The sequence below is a fragment of the Telopea speciosissima genome, chromosome 2 (assembly GCF_018873765.1).
Source record: "Telopea speciosissima isolate NSW1024214 ecotype Mountain lineage chromosome 2, Tspe_v1, whole genome shotgun sequence".
Classification (NCBI taxonomy): Eukaryota; Viridiplantae; Streptophyta; class Magnoliopsida; order Proteales; family Proteaceae; genus Telopea; species Telopea speciosissima.
The window spans coordinates 15,037,814-15,050,128 of NC_057917.1; the positions used below are offsets into that span (position 1 = coordinate 15,037,814).

The window sequence follows — 12,315 nt, forward strand, 5'->3', positions numbered from 1 at the left end:
AGTTCCTTTGATGTACTTCATAATCCTTTTCACTGCTTCCCAATGGGTAGAACCGGGATTACTTTGGTATCTACTTACCAATCCGACTGGATAGGCCAAATCCGATCATGTACATAACATGGCGTACATCAAACTATCTACTGCCTGAGCATAAGGTACATTTAGCTTTTCCTGTCCTTCTTGAGGGCATTGACTTTTCGACAAAGCCTTTCCCTTAACAATTGGAGTCGATGAGGGATTGCTATTTTGCATTCTAAATCTTTTCAACACAGAACTCAAGTATTTTTCCTGACTCAAATATAACTTACGTTGTGTCCTGTCTCTAGAGATTTGAATTCCTAGGATATATGACGCTTCCCCCATATTCTTCATTTCAAATCTGCTACTAAGTTCATGCTTGGTCTTATTCAACACTTCTATATTGTTTCCGGCTAACAATATGTCATCAACATATAAGGAGAAAATGGTAAAACTACTCCCACTTTTTAAGACATATACACAATTGTCCAACTTGTTAGCCTCGAATCCTAATTTAAGGATCGTTTTGTGAAATATCAGGTACCACTGTTGTGAGGACTGTTTTAAACCCTACAAAGACTTTTTAAGTCTACATACTTTATCCTCCTGTCCCATTACCTGAAAACCCTCGGGTTGTCGCATGTATATGGTTTCTTCCAACTCTCCATTCAGAAAAGCGGTTTTCACGTCCATCTGAAACAATTCTAAGTCCAGATGTGCAACTAGGGCCAATATCAATCTAATAGAGGCAAATTTGGCTACCGGTGAGTAAGTTTCCTGGTAGTCTATTCCTCCCTTTTGGGTGTAACCTTTTGCGACTAAACGGGCCTTGAACTTGTCAACAGACCCATCTACTTTGTATTTTTTCTTAAGCACCCATTTGCATCCTATGGTATTTCTACCCTTTGGTAGGTCACAAAGTTCCCATACTTGATTCTTTGTGATAGAATCAATTTCCTCCCTCATGGCGTTTAGCCATCCACCTGATTCTAGCGATTTAACTGCTTCACTATAGGTTACGGGATCGACTACTTCTTCCACATCCGTGTCAACTGTATGACAAGATGGTTCACATAAATAAAGGTAGTAGTCATCTAAGTAAGTTGGTGGTGTCCTTGTTCTTTTACTCCCACTTACCCTAGGTTTCGGGTCTTGCTCTTGAAGATCAACTCGATTTTCAAGAGCATAGATTCCTTGATAAAAAATTCCTGGTTCCTCTTGAGAGTCAATACCATAGTCATCATCAATAACATGTAGGGGTTCAGTATCCTCCTGTTGTGGTTCCCCTTCTAGTTTCTCTAGAAATTTCGCATCACGACTCTCAATGACCCTTTTTCAGGGTGATAAAACCTATACCCTTTTGATCCTTCTGGATATCCTATGAACTTGCATCTGATTGTTCTAGAATCCAACTTGTTTCTATATGGCTCAGGTGTTAGAACATGGGCTACTGATCCCCATTTCCTTAGATTTTCTAAGTTTGGTTTCCTACCTGTCCATAATTCATAGGGTGTAGTTTCAACAGACTTAGTGGGAATTCTGTTCAAAATATAATTTGCTGCGAGAATGGCTTCTGCCTAGAACTTTTTGGAGAGAGAGGAATGTGATAACATACAACGTACTATATTAAGTAGCGTTCTACTCCGTCTTTCAGCCACACCATTCTGTTGTGGTGTGAAAGACATAGTCTTTTGCTTAATAATTCCTTGTTCTTCACAGAATTTTTTGAACTCAGGGGAGTTGTACTCTCCACCACGATCGGTTCTTAGAATCTTAATGTTTCTTCCCAACTGATTTTGCACTTCCGTTCTATAGCGTCTGAAGCATTCAAATGCTTTAGATTTCCTACTAAGTAAATAAATGTATCCATATTTAGAGAAATCATCAGTAAACGTGATGAAGTAAGTCTTTCCAGTATGGGTATCCACATTGAGTGGTCCACAAATGTCAGAGTGTATCACTCCGAGGAGTTCCTTTGCTTTCACTCCCACTGGAAAGGGTTTTCTAGTCATCTTACCAGATAAACAATGTTCACATGCATCATATTCTATTTTAGTTAACCTAGGAACTAACCCCAATTTAATTATTTTTCCCATCTTTTTGATTTCAGGGTGTCCTAGTCTCATATGCCATATGTATGAATCAACTATGTTTGCACAATCAGAATAAACCAATGAACTAGGTGCTTTTTCATTAATTTCAGTGGTTACATTGATAACTTTTTCAACGGTAGAAAGTAAAAACAAGTCCTGCTCAGGGACAAACCGTCCTGAAGCAAAAGAATGACCGTGTCGTCCTATAGTGACCTCAGTGCCTGTAAAGCGCACATCAAGGCCCTTCTTGACAAGGGCAGGTACAGAAATTAAATTTCGGCGCATGTCAGGAGCATAGATTACATCCTTAAGACAAAAATTAGCCTTCCCAAGGTCCAGCACATAGTCAGCAATACCTTGCACTTCACTATATGAGTTATTTCCCATGAAGATCTTGTGGTCTCCAGGTGCAATAGGCTTCGTCTCTTGTTGTCCTTGCTTAGTCTTTGCAATGTGACGAGTTGCACCTGAGTCGATCCACCACTCCTCGTACAGTTCCCCAGACAAATTGCACTCAATTGTGCCAATAAACTCTTTCTGTCAAGTGTTTGATGAGGATCCAGGTGCGTGATTTCCTTTGTTATTCCATTTGTTATTCTTAGGATTAGGGCAATTAGCCCTAAAGTGGCCGAAATTCCCACAATTGTGGCATGCTCCAGGTCGCACCTTATGAAAATTCTTGGGCTTCCATTTACCCTTCCCCTTAAACCTATTCGGATTGGTGTTCAGGCGAAGCTGGTTGGTATTGGAACGGCTCTGGTGCTGATGTGCCAATGCTTCCACCTTTCCACGCTCAGGCTCAGTTGGACTAGGCTGGGCTATGTGCAGTTCACTCATGGATTTAGTCACCATGCACTCTTGGAAGTACTGTAGTTGTTGGGGAAGCTTCTCAAGAGTGAGATTTTTCCCAAGAATCTCAGTGCAGTTTGAGCCATTGCCCAAGAAGGGGGCAAACTGTTGATGATTGTGGATACTTGGTAGTTATTTGACACATTCGATCCCACATCATCCAACTCTTGAGCCATTACGAGCATCTTGTTGATGTGATTCACAACATCCTCACCTTCAGCCATTCTACAACTATTGTATCTCTGAGTCAATAGCTGAATGTGAGTTTCAGTTTTTACATCATATTTGGCCTTCGCAGCTTCCAACACTGCTTTGGTCGACTTGTGGTTGTTAAACACCTTCATCACATGATCTTCCATCTTCAAGAGGATCATGCTACGGGCTCTCTTGTCATCTTCAGCCCATTTTTTCGCAGTTTTAATCTCTGCAATGGTGGAATTATCCCCAACCAAAGGTTTTGGTTCCAGAACATGGTCCAACTTCTCATATATCAGTATATGATTGATTTTCATGTTCCATGTATCATAATTCGACCCATTTAGTTTCTCAAAATGATTGATTTCTTGTGCTACGGGTTTTCCGGCCATAATGATGATCTGACAAATAATTAATAAAATTTAGTTTTCTATTCTAATTTGTTTTCCCTCTCTAAGGGTTTAAAGAAAATATCAATAGATATACGGTAAGCTTAATTAAAATCTAGAATATTAAAAAATATACTAAACTAATTTTATTGTTCTTAAAAGGTTATCTCAATTGCGCATAACAGAATGAAGTAATCTCATGAAAACAAATAAAACACCCAGAAATAGTGATAGATATGAAACGGCTATATAAAAGTTAATATAAAAAACTTTAACAGAAAAGCATTAAATGCATTAATGGATTAAAAAAATCTTAACTACAGTTGGGGAGAAACGTTCAATGTGTTTATTAAATAATATAAAACTTCATTCAAATATCAAATTCCAAAAATCAGATTTAATAATTTCCTTTTTTAATACTATGAGACACAAATTCAAGGTGTCTTGTCACTTCAATAGGAGATATTGGCTGCTAAATTCAAAAAAAATCTTGTCACAGAGAATGACTGGTGCATTCAATGCATTCATAAAAAATATATATTAATAACATGGCACTTTCAACAAAGCAGATGCATTTAATGAATACTGACAAATCTGTTTAAGAAAATTTTATCATAAACTATTATTATCAAAAACTTTATCATAAACAATTCATGAACTACTCACAATCGTACTAGTCTTTATCTAACTGATGGGGGTTGAGACGAAAAAATTATCAAATAAAATTTATTTGTTGTGGCAGAGATGCAGTCAACCTACTTTCAAATGCTTTCTCTAGAAGCAATGTAGAGTAATAATGAGATAAGATTAAAAAAAAATTCACTTACCTCTCGGACTTGGGCAGCAACAATTAATGAAATTCAAAATTACGTTAAGAGCTAAAGGCTACTTTCTCTTCCAAAAGAGAAAAAAAAACGAATTGTTTCGTTCGTCAAGAAGGAGCCGCTGCTAGTTGGAGAGGTTAGGTGCCTTAGTTGCAGGTTCAACTCGACAACGGATATCAGATTTTCGTCACACAACCGCGCTCTGATACCAGTATAAGAGATCGACTTCGTCGAGAGAGGAGAATCGAATCACCCGATGAAAATGCAGTGTCTGTTTAGAGAAGAAGATTACGGAGTGATGAACAGATGATTGGGGGCTCCACTTGCGTTATGCTTCGTTATCTTTCCAACTTCTTAAAATCATATTTATAGGAGTCCATAGAAGAGCCGTTGCTTGTTTCCTTAACGCGAAATCGCCCCCCCAAACTCTCACCCATATCCCTTCTATTACGGGACGTGACGTTATGGATTCGTTGGATAACGGCAATGTGGCCACATCACCTAACAGACTCATGGGAGTGCTAGTATAGGCCACACTCTCCTCTCAGACAACTTTTTCCCATAAATTAAAATTAAAAAAAAAAAACCCTTCCAGAAGAGATGGTTTTTGTGATCTTTTAGTCGATGGATGGATGCTCTTATTATACTTGTAGCCTTTGGAGGATGAGAATCAATTATGTAGAATCTACAATGAGAGCCATCAATTAGAAATAACATTATTTCATTTGAATAAACCTTCTTCCTCGCAACTGAAGAATAGAAACCCCCTTTAGGTTTCTACAAAAACCACAACTGCCGCTAGGGTGACCAAACTAGGCAACTGCCGCAATGGCCTGCCCAGCAAAGCAACACCTACCTCCGGAAACCCTTTGACGATGGTCCTAAGGTCAGACGGAAAATTATCTCCTCCAGTTCCCTCCCAGCCCAGTTCCCCAGTCCCTTTAATAAGGGAGGGTGAATCCCACCTGGGTAGAGTATTCAAGCAGGGATAGGGTGGTCATTGTCCCCCCGGTTAGGAGTATTGTGGAAATAGACCGGACAGGGAACTGGAGGAGATAAAGATCCCATTGGACAGGTATTGGTGGCGGCCTGTATGGCTATTACCAACGCAACTGAAGACCAACAAAGCATCGTCTCACTCAGGTGATTCCCAGGCAGGGTCCAAAATTCGGAAAACCAAGGTCCAGTATTCCTCTATAAATAAAATGATCTTATTATCAATGATCCTTTCTGAAAGCCAACCCATATCAGCAGCTACCGTGGTTGTCATAGCTGCTACCGGCAAGGCTTACAGCCACTATAGACTGTTGGCTAGCAAACCCAAAGACCAGTTCACGTTAGCAAACCCAAAGACTAGTTCACGTTATATTATTTTAAAAAGCTATTAACACATAAGCAAGGCCATTTTTCTGCAGAGGGTACAAGCACTTGAAGGGCGGTCTGATACCAAATTACAAATCTGTAAATAGGAATGTAGGAAACCATACCTCTATTAGGTCCCATCATTCCACCTATACCCATCACTCACAACCCCGGAAAATGCATTGTGTTAATCGTTCTCTTTCTTCTCTGGCAGCCTTCCAAGATTCACACACACACGGTTTGCTTTCTGGCCTATTGTCTCTCCCTAAAGTCACAACTGAAATGGTAACTTGGTAAGTGCTGTGATGTTTTTCAAAATCCAGAAACCCTTAATTTAACCAACTACATACAACTCCCTACCATCAAGGAGTTTGTGGGGAGTTGCATTTGGTTATGGATAACCACCATCTTTAATGCTAATCTGGCCACATCAGCCTACTAATGTTCAAGAGTTAGAATTGAGTGTAAATGCAACCTTTCTTCACTTCTTCCCCATGAGCAGCCAACAGGCCCTTATAGCTCCCTGGTTCTCCAAACCACCCAAGCTCGATCTGCAATGAGGTGTAGATTGTTACACCGTCCGCAACATTCCACTACCACACCCTTCTCATATGATTCACAACAGATAGTCTTGATTTCATAGACCTTGCAAGTAAAAATCATCGTCAGGTCATGTCGCTTGGATGCTTTCAGGTTAGAAATGATGTGTGTTTCATAGTAGGATTGCCAGTATCAGAGTAATGGAGTGGAGCTCATGGACCTTCTCATCTTCGTTTGCTTTCAATGGTTAGTTCTGTCATCTGAGATGTAATATAAAAGAGGATATATAGTCCATGAAATGGGCATCCCATTTGAATACATACAAAGCTATGCAATTTGGTGACATAAAAACCTTCTTAGGACCACACAAAGAGAGAGAGAGAGAGAGAGAGAACTTGGTGTAACAAAGCAAGTCTTGGGACTTTCTCTTAGTCAAATGAGAACCTGTTTATATGCTCTCAGATTAGTAAAATGAGTACCTCACATCACCAATTGAAAATCAAGTTCTATCAATTTAGTATAGGGTGCAACTTGTTGTCACCAAAGTGGTGAACTAAGCTTCTTTTAGTTACCTCTTATTTTATTCTCAAAAGTTATTTAATGTGGTAATTAATGCAGGGTCAAAAAAAAAGGTTTTTAAAAAATTGAAAGTTATTATATGCAGTATTTATGTGAAATGACAGGATTTATTCTCACTGAGAAAAAAAATAAAAACTCGTAAACTGGCAGGTTTTTTTTTTTTTTTTTGGGTGCAATTCAAGGGCCCACCGGCCATCAACCTCAACAGGACCCCACAAGGAGGCAATGAGGGGACCCACAAGGGGTCAAATATGGTACCCAAAGACTCCACTTCTTGGAAAGCAACTAAATGTGGACTAGGTGTCGCTAAGGAGACTTGAACCACCGATCAAGCGCCTGACGCAGTTCTCCCAAGGGAGTAGCGAACCACCGGGGCAAGCCCTGGATCGACAAGGGATCGAGTCTAGGTTGGTAAACTCTCCAAGAATTCCTGAAGTGGAAATTATTGCGGCTGTCACTAAAGAAAGAAAGCTTTGCAGCTGAGTCCAGTGCACACAGGGTATCTCCACTAAGGGGTCGGTAGTGCTGTTTCATTCCCTGCTTTAACATATTTGGATCTTACAGGCAGTGAAGCCAAGCTCAAGCTCAGTTGTGAAGCAAAGGTGATCAAATAGTGTAAAAACGATCAGTTTCTTAAAGTAAAGCAAATATTTTTATGGATAATTTTCATTGGACAAAGTTTTTCTCCACCCATAGAGGGCAGTTCACCCACCATCCTAGGGTTTTAGTATGTTCCAAAATACCCTCCCGATACGCATTCCCGCCCTCTCCCGTCCCTCGGTGAATGGGATCCCATTCACCATGGGTGGAGGGAAACTCGGTCCATTTTCTTTTCAACCTCAATGTGGCGGAACTTACTCTGTACGTTAATTGGTAAACAAGTAGTGCATAGTTACCAAACATAAGCAAGACTAAGATATGAAACTCAACATACTCCATAAATGTTTCAAAGGTTTCATCTCAGGGTGAAAATTATTAGCTGAAGATAAGATGTGATAAATACTAAAATGGTTCCACATATAATGGTTGAACCACCTCAACATCATGAAAAACAACGAAATGTGACACTACCCCAAAAATAGAGGCTCTTCAAGCATGCAAAAATGGTCCATATGACATTATAAATTCAAGTTTCTATAGAGGCTCATTTGACAAGCCTACTAGAACACCTGCAAGTTTCAGAATTTTTCAGTAAAGTTACATATCTACTTACAGAAAGTCAAGCAATGAACTGCATACCAGGAGAATTGCTGCCTAGCATTACTGGTAGAGTTGGTTAATATTGCATTCCCAACTTGGGATTGAACACTGTCTTCACCAGAAATTACGACGTCATGTTATCATATTTTCCTCCCATTCTCAGAAGAAGGGATTTCATTTCCAGGAATTAAAGCCCTCCCCACTAAATCAAAACACATCAACTCTACAACGTGCACTCAAGAGATCCTACCATTATTGATGATATTTATCAGGAAGCTTTGGATGCTACTGAACAAACCTGGGCAGCCCTTGTATGCAATGTCATCAATAACAATATCTTGCAGGCTGCAAACATAGCCAAGGTCCTCCAGGAGAAATAGTCACAGGACCATGGCATTAACAGCATATCTGTAACAGGTCACAATTTGCGGCATATTGTCATGCCATCTCCAATAGGTACCTAAAATATCCCAAGCTTAAGTATAATTGAGGAACTAGAAAACGTTTTGCTAATGATATTAGCAAAAAATTATCCCAATGGGAAATCCAAGCACCTACCATACTGATGCTAACACGAGAATCCTCCATAATATTTTTATTAAATTCTCTTATGCTGCTGGTCTTTGGATCATTTACCTGCTCAAAGCATGTTATTACATGTAAATTCCCAGCCAGAAAAGTTTCAAGATGAAATAGATTACCTTACCAGAGGATCAGCCACTTTTCCATGCCAAAGAACATTATCAACCACAATTACACCCCCAACCCTCACCTGCAAAAGGATATGATGAGTGAAGAAATATATCCCCACAAGCAGCTGGTATAAAATTTGGATCAGATGGAAATAAATATTATAAAAAAGAGCATATTTTTGTTTTACCAGTTGTAGAAGCAGCTCAAAATATTCATGATACATTCTTTTCTCAGCATCAACAAATGCAAAATCATAACTGCATAACAAGGAGGATGAATTGGGATGCAATCCACAATAATTGTCTACTAAACAAATATATAAGCATTATGATGATCGATAAAATGGGAAAGAAACAAAATATCTCATATAGTAAATATATTTTCATACTATCAGACAAACATGTAAATTTGGAGAGAGCTTCATATAAAAATGAAGTCCACACATTTGACCTATCTCAGGCCAACCTGTGGCACAAGGTGTAAATTAATGAGTTCAGGACCCATGACTTAACGTCTCACTTCCTCACAGGATCCACCTAAACTCACCATGTTTCACTGGACAATCAGGAAGTTTATCCAATAAACCCCCCCCCCCCAAAAAAAAATCTTTTGAATTATTTATCGGGCTTTTTTTTTCCCCCCATGGCGTCCATTCAGTATGTTGGACCCTGCTACTTGCACAGAAATCTGACCTATTCACCTATTCACTTCAAGTTCTTTATAATGCTTAACCTCCAAAGTGTTGTACATCAGATTTGTCTTATTCATAAGGATAAAGAAAATAACAAATTAAAATGTGCATAAAGTAGTTCAGACATTATTTGTTAAGTTAAATAAATGCTTTTTTTAAGGCATACCTGCAAGCTTCCCCATTCATAATTAAGGACCTTAAGGTGTCTGCTGCTAATGCATGTCGCACGTCCACCTAAACCAATATAAATACTAAATTCTATCAGTTTTGGCAAGTCTAAGAATGAAACTACTGTTGCAAATACACAATTCTATATCTGTAAGAACAGAACAAGGTGAAAAAGGAACTCTTTGATCCCACTATATATTCAACCAAAAAAGATCCATTATATATTCTGCATCAGTTCATGGTGCTTTAAGTAGACAAGAAAAGAGGAAATTTATGCAGTTAAATTGGGCGAGGCTCAGGTGATGATGATGGCAAGCTCTACGATCATGGTGGTGGCAGTGGCCTTTAAAAATTTTTGGAGGATACCTCTTTTGAGAAGTGTGTTTTACCAAATCATTATTACAGTAAATAGCTGGTCAACTTGAGAAAAGATAATCCAAATGTTAAATAAGACAGTTGCTTGACAATTTATTAACTGAACACTTCAACTGCAAAAACTAGTGTGCATTCATAAAAAAGCAAATCACCTTGTGGGAAACCTTAGCTCGCTCATAATACCTTTTTGCAATCTCAAGAGACTTTGCATCTCTTTCGCATGCAACCAATCGACCTGATTCTGGAAGGACCAAGGCAATAGCCAAGGATGAATATCCCTGAAGAATAAAATAAAGAATACACATTTCAGTTCCCAACAAACAGAGCAATCATCAACTCACATTCAATATGGATGACCACAGGTTTAGGGAGAAGAAGCTGTCTAATGGGCGAGCTGGAAAAATAGAAAAAAAGGAATTAAGAGCAATCATCAAGTCACATTCAATATGGATGACCACAACTTTGGGGGGGGGGGGGGGGAAGCTGTCTAATGGGTGAGCTGGAAAAATAGCAGAAAGGAATTAACTTAACACTATTAGTAGTTAGTACATCCAGAATCAAACTGCATTCGTGAACCAAATGTTAGGGTAAACTTCACAAACGAACATCCAATTAGTAATTAAACAAAGTTTCTCCAATTCTAGTGTTTTGGCAAGCCATTTATCATCCTTCTCTTGACAGTGGCAAGTGCAAATTGACAACCATATGTACCAAAATGGAAATTTTCCAATGCATATTAGTCCCTTTTTCTTTCCAATAGAAAACATTTGTATTTCAGGCAATTGTTTTCAGTTTTTATATTTCATACTGCTACAAATTAATTTTATTTTACTACATAGGTCACCCAGGACAAATGATGATAATATATGGGTCAACAAAGTTTTTGATAACAGTATGTATTTATGAAATAAAAGAGAACTGTCAAATATTTGGATTTTCACAGGAGAAAAGTCAGTTGTTGACAAGAAACTCTGGAATCAGGTAGACTCAGCACTAAGAAGATGACAAGCTGTCGGCAGGCAATTGAGTTTAAAGATACGTACAGTATAAACACCAACTTCAATGCATCGCTGTGCCCCAAGAATTTGAACAAGCATTGCGAGTAATTGAGCTTGATCAGGAGACACCTATTGACAAAAGAATGTGTATTCAACAACTATATCCAAAGCAAATTTCTCATTCAAATGAGAAGTACAATTATTACTCCATGTATTAAGATTGTTGATCCTTTTTGAGTGTGTTTGACAACGGTTATACAGTAATAAACAGGAAGAGTATCACACTTCCGGATAATCTTCAGATAAGTGATGCTAAAAGGCATCCTTCACTGCTTGATTCCTCCAAATATTTCCTCTCTATCCGGGTTCTTGTGCATTTGGGGGGGGGGGGGGGGGGTGGGTGGGGGGTGAGGACAGAACAACTAAAGCAACAAGAACAAACTAAGTCATGTACTGTACATAATCCATGTAAGTGGAGGATAATCTTCAAATGGAAATGGGCAATTTACAATAAGAAGCCAATCACCCATTAAGGGTTTCACATTTAACGAAATTTTAAAATATTCGAATAAAATTACAATTAACCTGCATCTGACTCCCTCGCATAGAAGCAGTCTCTTCGCGAAGCTCCCGCAGAATCTGCAAAACGGAAAATTAAAAAGCAAACCTCTAAATTGTAAATGCGGGCTCAGAAACATTAGTTGCAGAATCGCGTTTTACCTCTGGTTCTCGAACATTGGCTAGCATGTAATCATAAAGCTGAGGCGTAACACTAATAATCTGTTTATTCCCGTACTTGCCATCTTTAGCTACAATCACTGTGTCCGTATAGCAGCTTCGAGGCTGATGAAGCTTCGACACCCTGACTGCGCCACAGCACCTCCGAGAGGCTTTGAAAATCGAAGTTATAGTGGAGAAATGGAGTTTCACAGTACTACCTAGAAGAGTTGGTTGGAATTGTATAGAGACGAGGTTGGGAGACATTAGAGGGTGAAGGGTTCGCATTAAGTTCGCAGAACCATACAAGAATGGCCTCGTCATAGACATTAATGGAATGGATTGAGTAAAGACGAACTATCCTTTAGAATCGGCAGCTTTGCATTCTCTGTGTTCGATCATTTTCCCCTGTGGAGTGTGGAGTGTGGAGTGTGGAATCCTTATCCCCTCTAATTCGCTGCCCTCTCCAATTCCTCCAATTCCTCCAATTCCTCACATGGGGAAGGAAATGACAATCCTATCCCCTGACCGAAAGTACTGCCCAAGAGGGGTACACAGTACACTCCCCCATATTAGAGGAATTGGAGGTGCCCAAAAATACTGCCCAATGCGTGGTAGCTCAAA

At 39.2% G+C, this 12,315-nt stretch overlaps 1 protein-coding gene across 3 annotated transcripts; it reads right to left on the reverse strand.

Annotated features, from left to right (window-relative positions):
• Positions 1 to 7,911: 7,911 nt before the first annotated feature.
• LOC122651701 (O-methyltransferase MdmC-like) lies at positions 7,912 to 12,049 on the reverse strand. 3 transcript variants are annotated; one of them, XM_043845201.1, is made up of 9 exons: positions 11,695 to 12,049; positions 11,560 to 11,613; positions 11,020 to 11,103; positions 10,129 to 10,254; positions 9,600 to 9,667; positions 8,930 to 8,999; positions 8,756 to 8,821; positions 8,608 to 8,685; positions 8,226 to 8,509 (listed from the first exon to the last, which is right to left on the reverse strand). In XM_043845201.1, the coding sequence occupies exons 1-9, from the start codon at positions 12,019 to 12,021 to the stop codon at positions 8,468 to 8,470; spliced, it is 915 nt and encodes a 304-aa protein (XP_043701136.1). In that variant the 5' UTR covers positions 12,022 to 12,049; the 3' UTR covers positions 8,226 to 8,467. The 3 variants fall into 3 exon arrangements, with proteins under 3 accessions (XP_043701137.1, XP_043701136.1, XP_043701138.1); XM_043845202.1 differs by lacking the exons at positions 8,226 to 8,509; positions 8,608 to 8,685 and adding an exon at positions 7,912 to 8,018; XM_043845203.1 differs by lacking the exon at positions 10,129 to 10,254.
• Between the last annotated feature and the right edge of the window lie 266 nt (positions 12,050 to 12,315).

Bases quoted from the DNA above. Each gene is read 5' to 3' on its own strand.
- LOC122651701 (XM_043845201.1), bottom strand. From the start codon at position 12,021: ATGTCTATGACGAGGCCATTCTTGTATGGTTCTGCGAACTTAATGCGA. The intron at 11,104-11,559 runs GTTAATTGTAAT...TTTTGTCAATAG, and splicing joins TGCGAGGGAGTCAGATGCAG to GTGTCTCCTGATCAAGCTCA. The intron at 8,822-8,929 runs GTAAAACAAAAA...ATCCTTTTGCAG, and splicing joins TTGAGCTGCTTCTACAACTG to GTGAGGGTTGGGGGTGTAAT.